Source organism: Hippopotamus amphibius, chromosome 14 (assembly GCF_030028045.1).
Source record: "Hippopotamus amphibius kiboko isolate mHipAmp2 chromosome 14, mHipAmp2.hap2, whole genome shotgun sequence".
In the NCBI taxonomy this organism is placed as follows: Eukaryota; Metazoa; Chordata; class Mammalia; order Artiodactyla; family Hippopotamidae; genus Hippopotamus; species Hippopotamus amphibius.
In genome coordinates, this window is record NC_080199.1 from 57868359 (window position 1) to 57891320 (window position 22962).

At 36.9% G+C, this 22962-nt stretch overlaps 1 protein-coding gene across 7 annotated transcripts in view; it reads left to right on the forward strand.

Annotated features, from left to right (window-relative positions):
- Positions 1 to 22962, forward strand: part of LACC1 (laccase domain containing 1) — a 65682-nt gene that overhangs the window by 9515 nt on the left and 33205 nt on the right. For 4 of the 7 annotated variants that reach the window (XM_057707030.1, XM_057707033.1, XM_057707029.1 and 1 more), the window contains exons 6-7: positions 194 to 354; positions 1332 to 5035. In XM_057707030.1, the coding sequence (XP_057563013.1) occupies positions 194 to 353 (160 nt within the window). In that variant the 3' untranslated portion in view covers position 354; positions 1332 to 5035. Of the gene's footprint in view, positions 1 to 193; positions 355 to 1331; positions 5036 to 10292; positions 10631 to 22962 lie in introns of those variants that run through there. The other 3 variants (XR_009048953.1, XR_009048954.1, XM_057707031.1) reach the window with 2 other exon arrangements.

Genomic DNA, 22962 nt, shown 5'->3' on the forward strand with positions numbered 1-22962 from the left:
ATGAAATTAAATGGTAAATGGTGGTGAAATCTACCATTTCCTGATTTGTCCTTGTTCTGTAACTGAATAACAATTTGCATTATTCTAAGCAGATCTTTCCCAGAATTCTTTTACACCAATATCCATACTTTTTCCATATTGCTTTGGCTGTTGGTAAAATAAGCTCTTTCTTTTGAAAAATCTTTATCCTAAGGATTCTTCTAGAACGGGGAGGAATTCTACCACAGAATATTCAGGACCAGAACCAAGATCTCAGCCTCTGTACATCCTGTCATCCTGACAAGTTTTTCTCCCATGTCCGAGATGGCCTTAACTTTGGTACACAGATTGGCTTCATATCAGTTAGAGAATGAGGTATAGTAGCTTCTCTCTCCCTGCTCTCCCTCTCTTCTCGTCCCTCTTTCTACCTTTCCCTCCCTTCATTTTTAAATATAGTTATATTTAACTTTACTCCTTTATTCCTGTAGGGAGAATTAATTCTTTGCTTTTTAGTGAAGCAATAGTAGTAGAACAGTTAATTTTGTGACATACTCTAATATAAAGAGCAGCCACTTCTTTTCCTAGTCAATGAAGAGTATAAGTATATATAAAAGTATAAAAATAGAATAATTTTTTCATTAAAAAATCCTGTATGTATGCCATTACTCTCCTATGTACTTGATATCTGTATATTTTCTATCATCTTTATATCTTTTTAAGAATTCTCTTGACTTTTGAGAAGAAATATTTGCATAAAAATTCTAAGTTCTATAATAATAATACATACATAGACCAGCCTGGTTTTACAACCAAATTTCCAACTGATTATCTATAGCAGGAGTTGGTCTATTTTCTTTAAAGGGCCAAATAGTACATATTTTAGGCTTTGTGCAACATATAGTGTCTGTCTCCGCTATTCAACTCTGCTTTTGTAGAGCAGAAGCAGATAGGAGCAGAAATGAATGAGAATACCTGTGCTTCAATTAAACCTTATTTACAAAAAAACAGGTGAGGGGCCAGATTTGGTCCACAGGGTATATTTTGCTCACACTTGAGCTACAATCATAGAGCAAGATTGAGTGTAATTTCATTAAATTAGTATTTCTTAGGGATGGATTTTTTTTTTAGTTGTACAAAAAATATTTTGTGATAGTGATTTGGCACTGACCCTTTAGCATATATCTGATTTTCCTTAAGGTTACTTTTAACTGAATTAATATTGTTTTCAGTCTTGACAATGTCTTTAACTCTGTAATATACAAAAGACTTTGATAGATTTAGTGGTTTTACTTTGATATTTTAATAGCACTACTAATGGCCTCTTCATATTTGATTTCTGTGTATTTTTACAGCTACTTGACTGGATTTTTGCCTAAGTATTTCCTGCTTCCTACCAAACCAACTCTAAGAAAGAAATGTAGCTGTTTGATGTACTTAATACCAAAAGGACTATAATGCATAATTCATCTTTTGTATATATTTTCATTATTATCCAAAGCCAGATGATCTTCATTGATTCTAACAATAGCTGACACAAAATCCATATGATATAATTTATATGTTATACAGATAAGGATTATTCTTAAAGTTTGTCCTCTGTATTTGTTACATAAATGAGGAATAGGTCTATGCAGTTTAGCATTTACTGGGTAGCCTCTATTTGTCAGGCATTGTGAGTATCATAGGTGAAATCAAGATGAGTAACACTTTTTCCCTTTGAATCTAAGGCAGTGGAAGAGATAAACACTTCTACGACTTAAATTTAATTTTAATAGCAGAAGAGTACAGGAGAAGGGAGGATTAATTCTATGTGGAAGGCAGAAAAGAGAAGGTATTACAGAGAAAATGACTTATCACATGGGCCTGAAAGATGTCTAGTCTTTTGACAAATAAAGAACAAACATAACAGATAGAGGGAATATCGTAAACTAGGACGTGAAACTGAAAGTGTATAACATGTTCTAGAAAGAGAAGGGTATGGGCAGGAGTTACTGGAAAAAACAGGTTAGAAACATACTAGTTAGGGTCTTGAATGCCATGTCAAAGAGTTTGGAGTTCATTTTCCAGGCAAAGAGTAGGCACAGAAAGTAGGGAGTGTTTTTATGTCCTTGGCATTATATTTAAAAGGATGGATTTAATCTGTGAGAGACTAAAGGAGAGAGATTAGTTAAGAGGCAATCAAAATACTTTTAAAAAGAAATAATGAGGGCTTCCTAGGTGGCGCAGTGGTTGAGAATTCACCTGCCGATGCAGGGCACACGGGTTCGATCCCTGCTCCAGGAAGATCCCACATGCTGTGGAGCAACTAAGCTCGTGTGCCACAACTATTGAGCCTGCGCTTTAGAGCCTGTGAGCCACAACTATTGAGCCCATGTGCTGCAATTACTGAAGCCCACGCGCCTAGAGCCCGAGCTTCGCAACAAGAGCAGCCATGGCAGTGAGGAGCCTGCACACCACAACGAAGAGTAGCCCCCACTCACCACAACTAAAGAAAGCCCATGCACAGCAAAAAAGAACCAACACAGCCAATAAAATAATAAATAAATAAATAATTTAAAAAAAAGAATGAAATCTGAATGCAGTGGAAATTAAAATGAAGAGAGTAGATGAGTTAGCGAGACATTTCAGAGATGGACTCTCCAGATCCTGTTGCTAGATCATGCAGGTGAGAGGTGAGGAAGAGTGGAGGAGTCCCTGATGACTCCCCGGTCTCAGCTTGGCTGACTACCTAGAGTGGCAGCAAATATGGGGAGGAGGTTTGGGACAAGGGGGAGGGGTAATGAGTTGACACACAGACTGAAGTGTATCCAGATGGAAATAAGTGGTCCACAGCTAGAGAAGCTGGGAACCTAGGAGGGAGCTGTGAAAAAGACAGAGATTTGGGAGTTGGCTATGCCCAGACGGTACCTGAGTCTACTTGAATAGGCTGGATCATCTTCGCAGAAACAGTGAGAAAAAAGGAGGTCCAAGGATGAAACCTCACATAACACTTAGACTTGAAAAGCCAGAAGCTGAACCAGTAAAAAAAGATTAATCCTAGAAGAATAAAAAAATAGAGTATAGTTGTTTTGGAGAAAGAAGCCAGCATAGATATGAGAGGTACTCAAAAAGAAGTCTTTAGAGAGAAAATAAAATGAGAAGAAACCAACAGATTAACCATATTGAAGCTGTTCCACAGGCCATGGTGGTGGAGTTGGATTTCAGTGCTTTGAGGAAGAGGATGTATCAGTGTCGACCCTTCTTTGCTAGTAATTATTAAAGAAAATAAAGCACCAGGGGCTGTGTTTTGAAGGAAGGGGTATATACGAGGGTGAGTCAAAAATTATCTGCACTCTGGTTATATTAAAACCTCTGCTGGCCACATTGTCTTATCAGTGCTTTCCGTTTAAGGCTGCTGTCTCCCCAGTCACTGCTCTGCAGTTGTGAACATATTACATCAGTTCATTTGTAACTGTGGTGTGAGCAAAAATGGATGCCCCACTTGTGATTTGCACAAAAGAAGAGCAGCGTGCAGTGATTCGTTTTTTGTGGTCTGAGGGTGTGCACGTCCACACACTTCTGCCCACACTGTCGACACTCTGCAAAAACTTTGTTTTGAGGTGTAAAGCATCCTCCCTGTAGTCCTGATCTTGCTCCATTGGACTTTCACCTGCTTGGTCCCCTGAAAGCAGCCCTATGAAGACGAAGATTCACTTCTGATGAAGTGAAGACAGCATTGCATTCGTGGCCTGCAACTCAGTCTAAAACACTTTTTAATGAGGGAATACGAAAGCTTGTTGACAGATGGACAAAGTGTATTGAAAAACAAAGAGATTATGTTGAAAAATTATGTATTTGTCTTTTCTAAAAGTTATTCTACAGCCAGAGTGCGGATAATTTTTGACTCGTGTGTGTGTGTGTGTGTGTGTGTGTGTGTGTGTGTGTGTGTGTGTGTACAGATATATATATTTTTTTGGATGAGTAGTTTTAAGTATATAGGCTGAAGAGAGGAGTTAAGCTGTTTTTAACTTGGGAAAAATGATATATATGGTACATATTTTTAATGTGAATTGTCACATTGTATCTTAAAAAGATTTCTTATTTCATACATGTATTTCTTACCTGAATACACAGAAGATTACATTTGTTTGGTACTTAGAAAGGACTTTCATATCCATTACCTCATTTTACCTTTACAGGTACTCTCAAATACATAGGTTAAGTGCTATTCCTTTTATACAGATGAGAAAACTGAACCTCATTGAGGTAGGGGCTAAAATTACCTAATTTGTTATAAAGTAAGATTTGACTTTATCTTGTGACTCCAAATCTCATTTCAGATTTTACAGTTAATCAAAGCTATCTAAATTAATTTTTTACAACTTTTTGTTAATAGCACCTATTCATATACTCAGTCAAAATTTTGTTGAGGTGCTAGTGTAGGTTAAAAAATACAGTTGTAGCACTCAGGATGTTTAATATCCAGTGACAGATGACAGTCAATAAACCAACAGTTTCAATACTGTGATATATGTTGTAAATTGGTCACAACTTGATACCTTGTTTGTTTCTTTTATGCAACTTATAGCTCAGTGTGAAATTTATATAAAATACTTCATTTCTTCCAATTCAGGGAAGGCATTAAATACAAATCATATGACAGCAATTTCAATCTTATGCAGAATACTCTTTTGTTTCATGATAACAATAAGATTAAGGAAAAATTCCATTGAGAAAGATGGATAATTTTCCAATTCTTCACTGTATACTATTTTGTTGAATGCAGAATATTAGGCAGCCATGTTTTACTTTATGTACCAAAATACTCCAAAACCAAGTAAAAATTGTTTGATTATCTATTATGTCAAAGCATATAATGAAAAGTTGTCTCCTTGCTGTTTTACTGAGTGAAAAGTATTGATTCAATAACTCAAAAACAGAACGTTGGTTGTTAAATAGTCACATTGCCTCTACAAGATCTCTCTCACTTTTAAGCATTTGTATATAGGTTTCTGGGACCTTCAGGATGTAACTACAATGATAATTTTTAATAAAGTTTGTTCTGTTTTCAATCTAAGCACTACTACTAACTACACATAGAAAATATAAGTTGTCATTTTACCAAGACGATAAGTTTGTAAATCAGAGTTCATGACATGATTTTTTAGAGGTACTAATTATCAAACTAAAATTTAATTATAATTTTAAATTGTGAAGAGTAGCATAGTGACTAAATATGCTATATTCCATTGCTTTATAAAGCAAAGGAAAAAATGGTCTTTCCACTAGGAGGTAGTATTTCTACAAGTAGCTCTGCTGTGTTTCTTGGTATAAAGTTGAACCAATCTTAATCTCTGTATTTATTTGTACAAAATACATGTATGGCTCTTACTTTAGATGCAAATTATTATAGTTCAAGTAGATAAAAACATTTAGAAATCCTCACCTACCTGGATCTCACTTCTACAGAATCTCCAGTAACTGCTTTTCTCTAAGTAGATTTGGTGGTGGTGGTGGTGGTGGTGGTGGTGGTGGTGAGGGTGGGAATTCAAAAAAGCTTATTCTGTGTCACATGACAAAAACATAAATAATACCCATGGATTCAGAAAGTGTAAATAAGAGGACAGTGACGTGAATTGCATTATTTTATATCTCAACGTGGGATTTGATATTTGTTTTCACTCAGTTGTCCTAAAGTTATACCTCCAATGTATCCATCCTACTTTTTATGTGAGCTCTTAGAGAACGCCACCGACCTGTGGAAGTCCAGTCAGTTATCCGTGCATTTGTATGTGTAGACACGGATGTGTGTGTGTGCTAAATGGTAAACGAGAGATATGTATGTGCCATGTATGACAGCCGCCTTTCCCCAGCTAATGTAAATTCACACAGAATACACTGGATGCAGTGAAATCATAGATTGCTCTCTAGAAAAATTTTGTGAATCGTGCAGTAAAGAATGGAAGCATGGTCCCTTTGCTTACTGTATGTGTTTATGGGAACTCAGGTCTAGAGCATGTCCATTTCCATTGTAGGCAGTGTTTTTAAACTTTACTTGTGATTTCAAAGATGAGGTAGTTGCTGTAAGTAACGCATTGTTCCATGCTAGGTCATTGCTTAATGAAGGAAGAAGAAATCTGCCAGTACTGCTTTTTTCTGAATTAAATGCATTTGGTTAGGACTCAACGATGATCACATGTCATTTGTGTGGAGACAAACTTTTCATACTCTACATAGATGCATTTTCTTTGTAGAGAAAGAAATGCTTACATCACACCCCCTGTGTCTGTGCCAACTGCCTGAGGTGAACTATGTCCTTTCTGTATCTGGAGCAAGCTTGTTTAATTCTCAGAAGGCTGGGGTGTCCAGTTACTGGATCTTATTAAACAATTAAAATTTCTAACAGATTCAATACCTCAAAATACCACATTTGTTTCTAACAACAACAACAAAAAGGGTACTCTCATTTTGTGAGAAATATTTGTAGAATAGATTTGTTCCTGGTGACAATTGAGTCAAAATAAATTTGACTTATTTTTGTATCACACATTGATGATAGTTTACATCATATCAATGCTTCCCTATTCCTTCATTTTCCTTCAGCACATGTTTTAGTCTGGGTCTAATTAAGCTCTAGAGTTAATTATCAATGTATAAGAAATATGGGGGAGGGAAGATATAGGATATAACAAATTTGGGGCGCTGAAAAAGTGATCTACTTTTTGAAACTGGTCAAGAATTTTAAAAAGGGTGGGAGATAGAGCCGAAACCAATATGTCAACTATACTTCAATAAATTTAAAAATAAAAAAGTGGCTATACCATTTTCAAACAAAGAAAGATAGGAGGGTGACTATTCTAGATTAAAATAGATTTATTAGACCTAAGAATCCTATGCAATGAGTTGAATGGACCTAGTTTGGATTCCAATGAGTAGAAATAAACTATAAAACATATTTTTGAGACAATTAGGAAAAATTTGAATATGTTCTAAGTATTAAATGATGCCAGGAATTGTTAGTTTTTCTAGAGGTTAATGCTGTTGCAGTTCTGTAAAAAATATCTATGTGGATCCATATTGAACCATGTAGGAGTAAACTGATGTGTTACATGCCAGTCGCTGCCAAATGTTTCAATAATAATGATACTAATAAAGGATATGATGCAAATGTGGCAGGATCTTGATAATTGTTAAACCTGAGTGATGGTTGTCTGGGGGTTCCTTGTACTATTTTTCTACTTTCCTGAATGTTTGAAATTTAGCCATAATTTTAAAAAAATTTAAACTTCTTGCCCTGCTAGTAATATTTAAAGTAACATTTCTGTTTTGAAAAACTGTGTACACATTTCAGCTTTCTTTATTAAAGCAGAAGATGAACATTGCCAACTCATTCTTCTACATGCATGGTTTGGGGAGTGGAGAGGAGAAAGCCAAAATCTCTGACTCTTGGATTCTTGTTTAAATGAAGAGTATGAGACATATGCCATTATATTAACACAGAGAACAACACAGTGTATGTAGATGAGGTCTACAATTCACAAAACAGGAGACAATAAGAAGACACTTTGGTGAGGAGACCCAAAGCCAGATCATGGGAGAAATGGTCAAAGGGACTAGAAATGATTTGCTTGGAGAAAAGAAGTCTCAATGGAATTTAAACAACACACTACAGATATTTGAAGTACAAAATGCTGAAGGGATAGAAAAAAAACAAAAACAAGAACAAATTAGTGGAAATTACAGGAAGGCTGATTTTGGATTAGTAAGAATGTTGAGAAAGGCAATCTGCCGTGGGCTTTTGGTACCCCAAGCGAGGCCCTGTGTGCTCTTTTATTTCCAGGCCATTTATCAGGGTTGTGTTTGCAGCAAGCAACCTTGAGGGATAAGTTAAGATCCCACCTTGGAGAAAAGGCAGACTTGCTTACCACTTATAAAAGTAGTGAATTTCCCAAGCTCAGTGTTCTTAACCTAGGACAAAAACCTACCGTGTGCATAGAATATACCTGTGTCCCTCTTTGGTCTCCGCATGGGACTTGGAGGGTAAGGGAAACTAACTCAAATATGATGTTTATCCCATCTGTTAACTAATGGATAATGAAATCTTTTGTCTCTGACTCAGGCATCTAACATCTTCTTCCAACGTTGGTGAAACAGTGATAGACCTAATTTATTAGCTCATAAGTAGGATTAGGTCAGTAAATCCCAGACCCAACAAAGGAGAAGCACATTAGTTAGTGGGTTCCCTATTGAGTGGTGTTCAAAACTGGATGGATAAACCTCTATGTTAGGGTACTGCATAAACATAGCAAAAACTGAAGCCCCAGACTAGTTTTCCTTAGACTTTCAGTGTCATTGCAATTGCATACATTTTACTTTTCTTTTTAGGAAACACAGTATATAAGTTTAGACTTGTCTGTAGAATGGCAGAAGTTTCTTATTGAGTTACCCCAAGAGAATGTTGTTATGCCCTCCAAGTTGAACCACTAGGAAATCCCTATATTAACGTAGCCTCAATACATATTTAAATGACCCAACTTCCACCCATTGTCTCTGCATATCCCTAATCTCATAAATCTTTATTAGCTTTCAGATGAAGGGAAACTCAAAATCATTATGCCAAAAATGTAATTCATCCCTAACTTCACATCAAAGCTCTTAGCACCCTGGGGAGTCAAGACTTGAATCTCAGATCTCTGCTTTGACAGCCCTCTTTCTGCTCTATGATAAGTCAAGTATCTCTGACTTGTCTTATTGGAAATTCATGAACATAAGTTTTATTAGCATTACCAAAACTTTAGTGTATCTAATGTGGTGGTAAGCACACTCATTCTTCTTTTATTGCCGAAAGCCTCTCTTAGTACTTAGAATACTTTGAAAAATGTGTATTAAAATCTAATCTGGTTTTCTGAATGAGTGGTGTGATTCACGTTTGGATCACATATGATATCACTGAACATAAAGTTTTAACACTAACATCATAGTGATAGCCTCTCACATATTTCTTTGTCTTTTCCTTTGGATACTATTTGTGCATCCTACACATTCACCCACTGGGTGGCAATATGTACTCAAGAATGTGTACTGTTTCTATTTCCCTCAATTTAACTTAAGACATCGGACTTTTATTTGGAAAATTGTCATTGTATCATATCTTAAGAAACAATACTGCCTGAATTCAAGTTCCTACCTACAGAGATTTTAGTAATGTTAATACTTCCTACCATTTACTCTCAACCACATTCTTCTCCCAGTATGTTCACAGGCCACACATTTGCAAAATAGATGATCCCTCATGCTCTTCTCAATTGATGCAATTTTATAATTATACCTCACTCCTTAAACACACACATGCCCTTTCTATATTCCCCTAAACTATTTCCCAACCCCAACACTCTTAGTTCCCTACCTCTCATTTCTGTGGCTCTTGCCTGACAATGAATTTTCCTCTTTTCCATTTTGTCTCAAATATCACATCTCCTTCACAGTGAAATCAAGAGACACATCATTAAGCTCTTATATTAACAGTACACATCCCCTCTGATTCTGTACTATAGCCTAGATAAGGAGGGCAGATTCAGGAGATTCATTTAGTCTTGGGAAGTCATGCAGTTCCCTTTCACTTTTAATTGTCCAAAATGCAAAATGAGGCTAATTAACTAGCTCTATATAAGATTCATCTTCAGTTTAAGAGAGGGGAAAACTTCCAAGAAATTAAATTTTATATCAAGTGTGATTACGACATGAGAAAACCCACAAAACTTTATATAAATTTTTAAAAATTGAAAATAAAATAGTAATAGTAGTTGCATTCAATGGTGAGATCATCAAAGCTTTTGTTTCCCTTTTCTGCTTTTCTGTATTTTTTAATATATTTTCTATTTTTTCTGTATTTTTCTATATATTTTAATGAACCATACTTTTTTCAAAAGAAAAAATTATATCTGACTGTAACTGTGCCTAAACCATATTTTATCTTTCTCTTTCCTAGATTGAAAACCTCCTTTTTCTTTCACATATCCTTCTGCTATCTAATTTTCCAAAAGGTACTTAATAATATTTTGACATTTCCTTGAATCTCCACAGGGTGCTGAGTGTGATGGGAGGTTTGGCTCCTGCTTTTTTTCCCTTAAATCTTTATTTTAGCATAGTTTTTAGATTTGCGGAGAACTGTGAAAACCCCCTGTACCCCACATCAACTTTTACCTGTTACTAACATCTTACATTAGTTTGGTACATTTGTTGCAGTTAATGAACCAATATTGATACATTATTATTAACTAAAGTTCATACCTTATTTACATTTCCTTTGTTTTCATGTCCTTTTTCTGTTCCAGGATCCCATCCAGGACAGCACATTACATTTGTCATCTCCTTAGGCTCCTCTTGGGTGTGATAGTTTCTCAGGCTTTCCTTATTTTTCATGACCGCGACAGCTTTGAGGAGTACTGGTCAGGTATTTTGCAGAATGCCCCTCATCTGGGATTTCTCTAATGTTTTTCTATTGAACACACTTGGATTATGGATTTGGGGGAAGAAGACCACAGAGGTGACGTCATATCAAGGGTAAGTACTATCAACATGACTTAGCACCGTGGATCACCTTGCTGAGGTGGTGTTTGTCAGCTTTCTCCATAATAAAGTCACTCCTTTATTCCTCCTTTCCGTGCTTTACTCTGGTGGTGCGTGCACAGCTACACTTACTGAGTAAGGAGTTATGTTGCACCTCTGTGGAGGCAGAGTATCCACATAAATTACTTGAAACCTTTCTGCACAGATTTGCCTACTCTCCTTCCTTTATTATTTATTCAATAATTAATTTATATCCAAAGGAAACAAAAACCCTAATTTGAAAAGATACATGCACCCCACTGTCCATAGCTGCACTATTCACAGTAGCCAAGATATGGAAGCAACCAAAGTGTCCATCAACAGATGAATGGATAAAGGAGATGTGGTACATATGTACAATGGAATATTATTCAGCCATAAAAAGAATGAAATAATGCCATTTGCAGCAACATATGTGGACTTAGAGATTATCATACTAAGACAGCAAAAGACAACTATCACATGATATCACTGATATGTGGAATCTAAAAAATGAAGTGAACAAATGACTATAACAAAACAGAAACAGACTCAGGTAAAGAGAACACACTAGCGGTTACTGGTGGGGAGAGGTAAGAGGGGAGGGGCAAGATATGGGTGAGGATTAAGAGGTACAAACTACTACGTATAAAATAAATAAGCGGGCATATACCCAAAGAAAACCATAATCCCAAAAGAAACTTGTACTATAATGTTTATTGCAGCACTATTTACAATAGCCAGGACATGGAAGCAACCGAAATGCCCATCAACAAATGAATGGATACAGAAGATGTGGCATATATATACAATGGACTATTACTCAGCTATAAAAAGGGATGAGATGGAGCTATATGTAATGAGGTGGATAGAACTACAATCTGTCATACAGAGTGAAGTAAGTCAGAAAGAGAAGGACAAATATTGTATGCTAACTCACATATACGGAATCTAAAAATGGTACTGATGAACTCAGTGACAAGAACAAGGAAGCAGATACAGAGAATGGACTGGAGAACTCGAGGTATGGGAGGGGGCGGGGGGTGAAGGGGAAACTGAGACGAAGCGAGAGAGTAGCACAGACATATATATATACTACCAACTGTAAAATAGTCAGTGGGAAGTTGTTGTATAACAAAGGGAGTCCAACTCGAGGACGGAAGATGCCTTAGAGGACTGGGGCAGGGAGGGTGGGGGGGACTCGAGGCGGGGGGAGTCAAGGAAGGGAGGGAATACGGGGATATGTGTATAAAAACAGATGATTGAACCTGGTGTACCCCCCCAAAAAATAATAAAAATAAAATAAAATAAAATAAATAAGCTACAGGATATATTGTACAACACAGGGAATGTAGTCAGTATTTTATAGTAACTTTAAATGGAGTATAATCTAGAAAAATTTTGAATCACTGTGTTGTACAATTGAAACTAATATATTGTAAATCAACTATACTTCAATTAAAAACAAAACAAAACAAAATTCAGTCATCTCCAGTGAATCTTTTTGTATTTTCAGTATTGATATGTAGCTTCTCTTCTGGCCCTACGTAGAGATTCTACATACACCGGCACTGAGACACAGAGATCTGGTGACTTTGTTAGGTCACCCCACAGTTAATAGTATGGAACTGGATTCCTACTCTCTTGACCTACAGATCAGAGTTCTTTTCACCACAGAGCTTTGCCTCATTTAATAATTTATTTATACATTTAACTCATTCATTTGTTCAGCAAAAAACACCTGAGTAACTGCTTCATACCTGGCACTCTGCTAGGATTTGCAGGTACTTAGAAATTTGGAGCGTTTATACCACTTTAAAGAATAGAATCCAAAATTGGGTAAACTGCCACCAGGTGGCGTAAACCCTCAGATTGGCAAGGACATTTGAAAGTAATTTGTAGGCAACCATTCAGTTTTTCTTCTTGGACATTTTTTCAAATTCAGATGGTGAGAACTGGTCTGAACGTGTAATCCAGGTTTATCATGTTCTGTGACGGTGCTGCCCATCTTCCAGCCTCCCAGGCAGAAATCTTTGAGTTATTTTTCTGTTTCATTTCATGTTTATTGAGTCACTGCTTATTCAAACTGGCTCCTTCCCTCACCTATAACCCTTTCATAAAAACCTCCAATTTAGCAGTGTCAGGGAAAAAACACCCTGGTCTGGTCTCAGCCTACTGTAAGTTCACTGCTGCTTCTGAGCCTTTGCTCCTGCTGTTCTCTTTCACTGAAACTCCTCCTTTAAACTCTTTCATCACTGACTCACCCGTGTTCAGCAAACATTTGAGTAGTCATTATGGTGATGGTAATGTATGAAGTCCCAAACTATATGCTCTCTCCTCATACTGCTATGTCCCTCCCAACCCTTCTGAGAGTAGAGAATATCTACTTGGTAAAATGGGTATATGAACAAATATATTGAAAGCATTTACCAGGCACAGCGGTGACAAAAGTATCAGCCTTGTAGAGATGGTCGAGAAAGACATTAGTCCCTGGGTTAGGACTGAAGTTAACTCAAACAGTGTAAATGGATAAAGAGTTAAAGATGATTTTACATAGTGAGATGAAATAGCATGGCATTTCAAAGTGCAACAATTTTAATATAGGTAGAAGGTATGGTGTATGTAGGCAAATATTCAAAGCTGGTATGAAAAAGAAAGGCAGGGACCAGATGATGGGGACCTTTGAATGACATGCAAAGAAGTTAGGACTTTATGCTTTAGACATTAGGTGTCATTATAATATTTACAAAGGGGGATGATACAAACAGATTTACATTTTAGAAAGATTATCCGCATGGATTGGAGAGAGGTGAGACCAGATACAAGGTAACCAGTGGGAAAATGACCATATGAGAGTAAGGGAGGGCTGGGTAACCACCGGTTTCCTGATTTAGGTGACTGGGTGAGTGGTGATGTCAGAAAGTAGGATGGAGGATACAGGAGACTGAGCAGTTTTTCGGGGGTGGTGGTAATGAATGTCTTGAGTCTACCTTGGGGCATATGATCTGATTATTTGCACTAATCAACTTCATATATTATTAAAACACAGGTTAGAAAAGTCTCTGTAAAGAAAAATCTCCTGCTACCATTCATCGATCAATCAATATCAATCAGTCAAAAATATGTTAGGAGTTAAGTGCAATGGGTGTTATGCACCATACGTCCCAAACTTTCCAAGACAGTTTCACTTCCTACAGTATTATTCTTTCTAATAAACGCGTCATTAAATATATAAATTTAATATGATTTAATTTTTTTTCTCTTGTAAGACTTTTCTCATAAGTAAGTTCATAAATTATTAGAAGGTGTAAGGTCTGAGTCCTGCTAGGTAGGACTCTGTAGCCTAATCCGGAAGAAGAACTCAACACCTAGTGAAGAAGTGTTTAGTGGTAAATGGAAGTGTTGTAAGGGTTCCTGGGGCATGCAGAAAGTGGCTGTCATTTTGGGCAGAGAGGGCTGTATTGAGGAGAAACTGGAACTGCAGTAAACCTCTGAAGAATGAACAGTATCTGAAAGTCAGACGTTGAGTGAGGAGAGCAGCCTTAGGAAATGACCTCGACGTGTCCAAGGGAGATGGAGGCCCGTGGCCCATCTCGATCAGTCTTTTGACTCAGCCACAGAGAGAGGCTGCTAGGTGGTGTGACTCCTACTGCTGCCTTCCTATATCCCTCACCGCTTCAGGATTCACTTTGTGATCATTTTTCTGAGATGTAATGAAAATTTCTAGTTGTGTGGTTTTCAGGGTTTGTTTTTTCATTCCCTTGCTGATTTTTTCCCATTTGCATCTCATTCTGAATTTTAGCTTTCCTGATCTTAGTCCTAAAAGCTTTTGCTAAGTTTTAGGATTCCCTAGTCACCTTAGTTTCTATTTTGGGTAAGATTCCCATTTTCCTGCGAGGTATACGTGCAGTCTTTTGAGGCAATGTTATTGGAATTCCCATTAGAGTTAACTGTACAATAGTGAGATATTCTTCTAGCATGTTTTCAAGAGCTGTGAATAGATAAACATATAGTACTGAAAAAATCTATAATGTAAGGAGGATATATAATTGTGCCTTCTGTATGTAGGCATCTAATAAATCTTTGTAAATGAATGAATTTTACGTAATAACCTATTAACAGAAAAAAATACATCTTTTCTGTTACACACTTTTCTCAAGCACTTTTTACCACCAGAGCAAGAAACACAGTAGAAGCTTTAGGGATAAGCGGCGAGGTTACCATTCTGAGATGATTCCTCTGGCTTCTCCTTTTAGTCATGTTGAGCTCTGACTTCTGTTGCTCTGAGGTGAGGTGAAGGTCAGGGACCGTGTGTGTCAACCCCCTTCCCTCCAAGGGGCCCTAGCTCAGGGATCTGTAAGAAGTGTATCAAAACATTAGTCCAAGTGTCTGACTCCACTTCAGCTATTTACGTTCAAATAGAAGTTCTGAACACTTTGAAAACAGGCTGTTCTTTAAAGTTGGTGAACATTCCTTTTATAATTTGTTTACACTGTTGGACAAGCTACTAATATTACTGATAGAGCAAAATTAAAATTCAACTAGCCTCACTCTGATGGTTGATCATAAATCTCAAATTAGCAAAGTCCAATTAATGAGGTTTTATTATCTATCTATCTATCTATCTATCTGTATGTATATAGGGTTACATGCGTGTGAATTAAGAATGATAGCAATTTAGAGCTGCAGGGATACAGAGAGACGAATTCTATTTAAAGCCTACATTATTACAGATGAAGAGATTTGTGGGTAGTAAATTGTTCTTGTTCTTGTACCCAAGAGACTAGTTCTATATTTAAACACAAACCAGAAATAGCCTCCTTTACAGATGTAATTTGCTATGACTCCATGGCTCCAATGAGCACATACATGTTATGTAACACTCTTACTTCTATTAGCTGTGTCTTATCATCTCCCGGGAGCCTCCAGCCACTTTGAAAGCAGAGATTTTATTTATCTTTGCACGATCCCCGCAATACCTGTCCCAGCCCATTCCCATATCTGATACTGGATTAAGCATCAATCAAACCAGCAGGCAGCCATGATCCTGCACTGAAATCAAAGAAATAGGCATTAAGGTGATAGATCTCTTGTGAGGTTTGCAAATTTTCTTCTGTTTCAGTACATCTGACAGTTTCCCCCAGAAAACCTTGTTTGCTATTTGGAGTCCTGTGGTCTCTACCCTTCTCCTGATAATAGGAAGCTGTGCCCTTACACTAAGACTCTCCCATCCTGTTGTTTCCTTCACCCTAACACCAATAACTGCGGTGGACTGCACTGGGTTTGACATTCTCTGCTTTGGATACAATTTAGAATTGCTGCCATTCTCCAGTCCTCTTTTCTTGGTGCCCCTCAGCTCAACCTCCTCCATCCCGGCATGCTGGGTGGTAAGTAATGCAGGCAGCCTGTGTAATCCCACCCTGAGATCTAAAGCTGTTGCTTGCCTGGTACTGTTACATAAAATAAATGGGTGTTGCATAATGCAAAAGAGTGAATTTGGACATTAATTATTCAGTCAACAAATATTTATTGAGTACCTAATATTTATTGAGTGCCTAATATATACCATACCAGACCCTTTCCTGGGTCCTGGAGATGCAGCAGGGAACAAGATCAAATTTACGTCCTCATGGAGGGAATTTGAGTCAGGAGGGACACCAATAAACAAGTAAATTAATAGATGTATAATATAAAGTCACTGCTAAAGAGTAACTGCTGTAAAAAAAAAAAAAACAACAAGAAACAGGGAAAGGGAATCGAAAATGACATCACTAATCAACATCGCTAATCATCAGGGAACTACAAACCAAAACCTCAATGAGCTATCACCTCACACTGTCAAAATGGCTATTATCAAAAAGATAAGATAAAACAGGTGTTGGTGAGGATGTGGAAAAACGGGAACTCTGGTGTCCTGTTGGTGAGATTGTAAATTGGTGCAGGCACTGTGGAAAACAGTGTGGAGCTTTCTCAAAAAATTAAAAAAAAAAGAGAAAGAAAGAGGCATTGCTGCTGAATGGAAAGTCATTATTATTATTGTGACAAATGTTACTGAGAGGTCATAGTTCATTTATTGAGTGTGTTTCATTTGTTGGGTATTTGTTGGGCGTTCAAGATTTAGAGATGGATAAGACACAGTCCCTGCCGTCAAGAAGCTCCAGGACAGAACTGTGAACAAATCAAAATGTCATGGAATGAATGCCACAAAAGAAAGCATTTACAACTCTCCAAGCTTGGTGTTATTGTTCCCACTTCATACATTGGAAACCAAGACTCAGGATTACATAATTTGTTCAGTATTATACAACAGACAAAACTGAAATCCAACATGGGGATAGGGAGTTAAAACCTAAATCCTTCATGTCATTCCATACAGCCTTCCTCAGAAAATGAGTGCAGAGGTGATGCAGTCCAGTACCTCACTGGATGCTAGAATCCTTGTATCCTTAGGAAGCAAAAAGCCAACATCTTGGAAATTGGGCCCCAAGATAATGGATGTAAAATGGATTACATATGCTTTGTCCTGCTTTATAATTCTATTCTTTTTACCTATTGACTTAGATTGCCCATGAAACTAACCTTTATAATATTAAGTAGTAAGTTAGGTTTGCATACCTATCCTGGGCTAGTAGAAATCTGAGATGGCCACTGGAGCATCCTTTGGTCAGTTTTTAAAACATCTGAGTCACAGACCATAGCCTTTTAGTGGATTGAATTGTTAATACAAACTATTTTAATGATAAAGGCAAAACTGAATGGACCATTAGGTCCTCCATTCCTGAGAAGTAAAAAGGATTGCGGACAGTAATAAGGTATCCTGAGGGCTGGAGTGTGTGTATAATTACAACTTTCAGCTCTGTTAGCCACTATGAAGCTATTACTATAATGCTCTATATCAATATTTATTAAGTGTATCATAACAGTTCCGGTATGAAATGGCTCTTCACATTTGTTCAGAAAAATATCTGTGAGCTAATGTTTGCAGGACATTTACCATACCTCTGTTAAGGCAAATTATAGGTACTATACTATCGTTCCCATATAAAGAAAGAGAAACTAAACTCGAGCCGGAAATGAAAAATATGCACTTCATTTGGATAAAGTAATAAGTTATTGGAAGAGTCCAAGATAGGACAGGATTCTAGTGACTACTAGCCTGTGTTAATAGAGTTTTAGTTTTTGAAACAAAACTTCTGAGGAATGTTAAAGACACAAAAATAAACCTAACCACTAAGGCTTAATTTTCTGTAGCCTATCAGAGAGAAATTTAATGAGCACATCTAATGCTCAGGCAAGAACTGGGATAATGGTGAAAACTAGAAAGGATTAGAAAGCCTGGTGAATTAGAACAATGTTTCTGTGCCATCATTTTACACTGGGGGATATTTGTGTTTTGCTCATTTCTTATAGTGAGTTTCATATTGGCTATTTGAGCTCTGGATTTTGGTTTATTTCAGTTCCAGTTAGTGTAATACTGAATGCCAATGTTTTGTTACTTCAGTTTTCCCTCCTTTCTCTATTCCTAAGCTTGTCAGCACTAGAAGAAGCCCTTCCATGGAAGCTCAGTATTGAAAGTCTGTCTCAGTATTGAGAGTATGTTATACCAATAGAGGCCCTGGCAAAACACTAGATGTTGCTTTCCCACCTTGGTGATGGAGCATTGGAGCTGAATCGGGCCTCATCTTCAGGTAGTCTTCACTGTTGAATCTGCTAGAAAACACTTTCAATAGGCCTCTGTTGGAATCTGGAAAATAATGACAAGAAAAAAAATCACTCAACTGTGGGTCTAGATACTCAGAGAATATCTCATTTACAGTGGGCAAATATCCTTAGAGAGTTTTAGGAGCTGTTCCCATATGTGTATTTGATATAGAAACAGGATCTCAGGTGTTTTTATCTCTGGAGAGGACATTTGTTTACATGACAGAAAGGTGAGGTTTTAGAATGTTTTGTCTATGAACCTATGTGAATAGGCCCCTAGTATAAGGAATTAGATCTATTTAGGACCTATTCATTATTACTATCTACCTATTAGGGTCTATTAGAAATCGATACATTTTCTTTTTATTATTTTTCTTTTTTGTCTTATTTTTAAAAAGAAAAGTGGATTATAAAATGTATTGGCCCTCTTGCTTTGGATCAGAAGGTAAACATTCTCTCATCATGGAATAAATTATTTGGAAAAGGGTAAATTAAAGAGTTAGAACAATTTGAGATGGGAACACCCAGGCTCTCTCTCTGCCAATAGTGGACATTTCCTCATTACTATGTTTGAAATTTTCCTCAGCCTGCTTGTAAGGGCTGGAATTGATCAATTCAAGCATTTCCATGACACCAACTTGATTTTTCTCCATCTGTATTTCACACAGTTTCTTCTGTCTAGAAGGTAATTTGTTTGGCTCATTATAAAAAATGTTGAAATGGTAGAAGTTTCCAAGATCATTTCTGTTTTTTTCTTTCCTTTTGGTAAAACCAAACTGCTTCAATAGTCAATTGTCCAGTTAAATAATTATATTCTTAATTATTCCCATGACTTGCAGATTATGGTTGTAAAAACATTAAGTCCTACAGAAAACTTATGTAACTTGCACTCACATCTTTTGGAAATGAGATCCTTTCTTCTTTAAAAATTCTGCCATTTTCCTCTTCCATACAGATTGAATTACTTGTTTACCCTTTTTGTTTTAAGGCAGACTATCTGATTTCTTTCCATTATTACATCCTTTATTATGACCTGTTCTTTAAAAATCTCTTTCTTCCCTTTATTTTGGGGAATTGAGTTATATGCTAGTGCTTTTCTTTCCACATGAGGGAAGCCTCATAAAGAAAGCCTTATTGTTCTTATGGTGAAGGTTCCTAATTTACTTGGACATCTTTAGATATAATTTGATTATTTTATGATGGTTAGATTTTTCGTTCCTTTGGACCAACACCTATTCTGTGCCTTTCCCTTTCTGTACTTTTTTCTACTCATTATTCAGATGGTCTTTCTCTTCTAGTATCATACTATTTTAATTATTGTAGCTTTATAATATATTTTGAAATTAGGATGTCTCCAGCTTTATTCTCTTTCTCAGGATCTCAGGATCAAAATAACTTTGGCTATTCAAGGTCTTCTGTGATTTCATGTGAATTTTTGGATTTTTTTTTCCTATAAAAAAATGCCATTGGGATTTTGATGGGAGTGGTATTGACCCCTGTAGATTGCTTTGGGTAGTATGAATATCTTAATATTAAGTCTTCCAATCCTTAAACATGAGATGTTTCCCATTTACTTTTTTGAATTTCTTCTTTAATTTCTTTCTTCAGTGCATTACAGCTTTCAGTGTACAAGTTTTTCCAGCTACTTGGTTCAGTTTATTTCAAGTATTTTATGTTTTTTCATGCTACTGCAAATGGGATTGTTTTCTTAATTTCCTTTTTGGATAGTTCATTGCTAGTATGTAGAAATGCAACTGGTTTTTGTATGTTGATTTTCTATCCTGCAACCTTACTGAATTCATTATTACTTCCAAGATATTTTTTTGCTGAAATCTTTAGGATTTGCTGTGTATAGGAATATGTTATCTATGAACAGTGATCATTTTACTTTTCCCTTTCTTATTTAGATGCTTTTTTTGGTTGCCCAGTTGCTCTAAGACTTTCAGTACTATGTTGAATAGTTCACCACTAAATTTCAATCAATTACCAATCATAGTGATTCAATCCCTGAAATATATTTTCTTTTTCTCTCTTTCATTCCAACACTGCTGCCACTCTGGTTTTCATCACTTCTCTCTCTGAAATAGCCTAACTGATCTCTTCTTGATCCTAGTTTGCTCCTTTCAATTCTTTTTGCACCTGCCAGCAAAGTGAACTTTCAGCAACAAAAATGCTCCCTTTCTTAAACACATTAATGGCATGCATTCCTATAACTTAGGACAAAAATAACATTTTCTTTTTTTGCTTACATGTAAGGCCCTTCACGATCTGATTTCCACATACCTCTCTACTTTCATCTTTTACCAGTCCTTCATACAAAGCATTTACCAAATAGAACTACCGTCATCTAAATATCATGCACTTTCCTACCTCTGGGCTGTGGTGCAAGCTCTGAACGTCATAAGATCTTTTCTAGAATATCTTCTCTGAATCTTAGAATATCTTCTCCGGATCTGCCTCTTATCCTTCAACTCATTCATCATCAGTCAGCTCAGTGTCATTGTCATCCAGTTTCGTTCAACGTCCCTCTTTTGTGCTCTTATAGTGTCTATATCACACATTCATCTTTGTAACTAGACCACATGCTTCTAGAGTTGTTACTCTATGCTTTAATATATTTTCTAGTATAGTCATTGATTACCTTTACATTCTAACAAAATAAAACAATTGAAGGGATATCTACTGAGGGAACTGGTGATGTTGAGCTGCAGAAGTGCATGATGTGAAGAGGTGAGGTGGGCAACAGAGGGGTGGTGGATCATGATACCTGTTTCCACATCTGAGGTCTTTCATAATGAAGGGTTTATATGTCCATCTGGGGGAGATTGCAGCAGAGCAGATTTTCTCTTGATGTAAGAAAAATGAACAAAGTTTTCTGAAGAAAGAACAGGCTACTGGGTCAGAAAGTAGTGAACAAATCACTTCTGGGTCTGTTTAGAGAAATGCTGAACTGTCTTTCCTGATTGAGTAATGCTTCTGTTGAAGGAAGGAATTCAGCCTTTTCTGGAGGGTTTGATCAGATGGCCTGAGGTCTCTTTGAACTTTTAGATTACACCATTATTTTCTAAAAACAAATAAAAATAAAAATAATAGCTTCTCTTGAAAGAACAATGAGATACCACTATGCATCCAATCGAATGACCAAAATCTGGAACGCTGACAACAAGACATGCTGGCAAGGATTTGAAGCAACAGGAATTTTTATATGTTGCTGGTGGGAATACGAAATGGTACAACCACTTTGGAAAACAGTTGGCAGTTTCTTACAAAAATAAACATACATCTCCAGTAAACATACAGTCCAGCAATTGAGTTCTTTGGTATTTACCCAAGTGAGTTGAAAACATAGGTCCAGATAAAAAAACCTCCACACAGATGTTTATAGTAGCTTTATGTATAATTTCTAAAACGTGGAAGCAACCAAGAGTTCCTTTAGTAGGTGAATGGGTAAATAAATTGTGGTACATCCAGACAATTGAATATTATCCAGTTCTACAAAGAAATGAGCTATTAAGCCATGAAAGATATGGAGGAAACTTAAATGCATATTACTAAGTGAAAGAAGCCAATATGAAAAGGCAACATACTGTATGATTCCAACTACATGACATTATGGAAACAGTAAAACTATGTAGACCATAAAAAGATAAGCAGTTGGGAGGAATGAATAGACAGAGCATAGTATTTTTTTAAGGCAGTGAAAATACTCCGTGTAATATTATAGTGATGGATATATGTCCTTATACATTTGTCCAAATCCATAGAAGGTATAACACCAAGAGTGAAACCTAAGGTAAATTATGGACTGTGGCTGATTATGATGTGTCAATGTAGGTTCATTCTTGGTAAAAAAGTACCATTCTGGTGAGTGATGCTGATACTAAGGGAGGCTATGCATGTGTGGGGGCAGGGAACATAGGGGAAATCTCTGTACCTTCCTTTCAGTTTTGTTGTAAACCTAAAGCTGCTCTAAAAGATAAAGTCTTTAAAAAAAATAAATAACAGCTTCTTCATACTTACAACCTGAAAACAGATGGACCTACATAGTACTATTTTATTTATTTATTTATTATTTTTTATATATTGGCTGCATTGGGTCTTCGTTGCTGTGCGTGGGCTTTCTGTAGTTGCAGAGAGCGGGGTCTACTCCTCATTGTGGTGTGCGGGATTCTTATTGCGGTGGCTTCTCTTGTTGCAGAGCACGGGGTCTAGGCATGCGGGCTTCAGTAGTTGCAGCACGTGGGCTCAATAGTTGTGGCTCACGGGCTCTAGAGCGCAGGCTCAGTAGTTGTGGCACACGGGCTTAGTTGCTCAGTGGCATGTGGGCTCTTCCTGGACCAGGGCTCAAAGCCGTAGCTCCTGCATTGGCAGGAGGATTCTTAACCACTGCGCCACCAGGGAAGCACCCATACTACCATAGAAGGTTCCAGCGTAGCCAAAGGAGCACAGGCCCCTCTCAGAATTCAGGTTTAAACTTACTCTTTGCAGAAGTGTGTGACAGAGCAGCTTCCCGATTTCTGTCTTTCACCTTTTTCCTCATCAGTATCCCATTCCTAATCACCAACACCTAAGAGTACAATGGTCAAGGAACAAAGTTCAATGTATCCTAAGACACCTATCTTACTCCACCTTGTGTTACGTTCCTTTTTGTGCTTGAATATCAACCCAATATGTGAATGATGTCAACTTATTATGTACCCTCTGTAGCTTTTATAT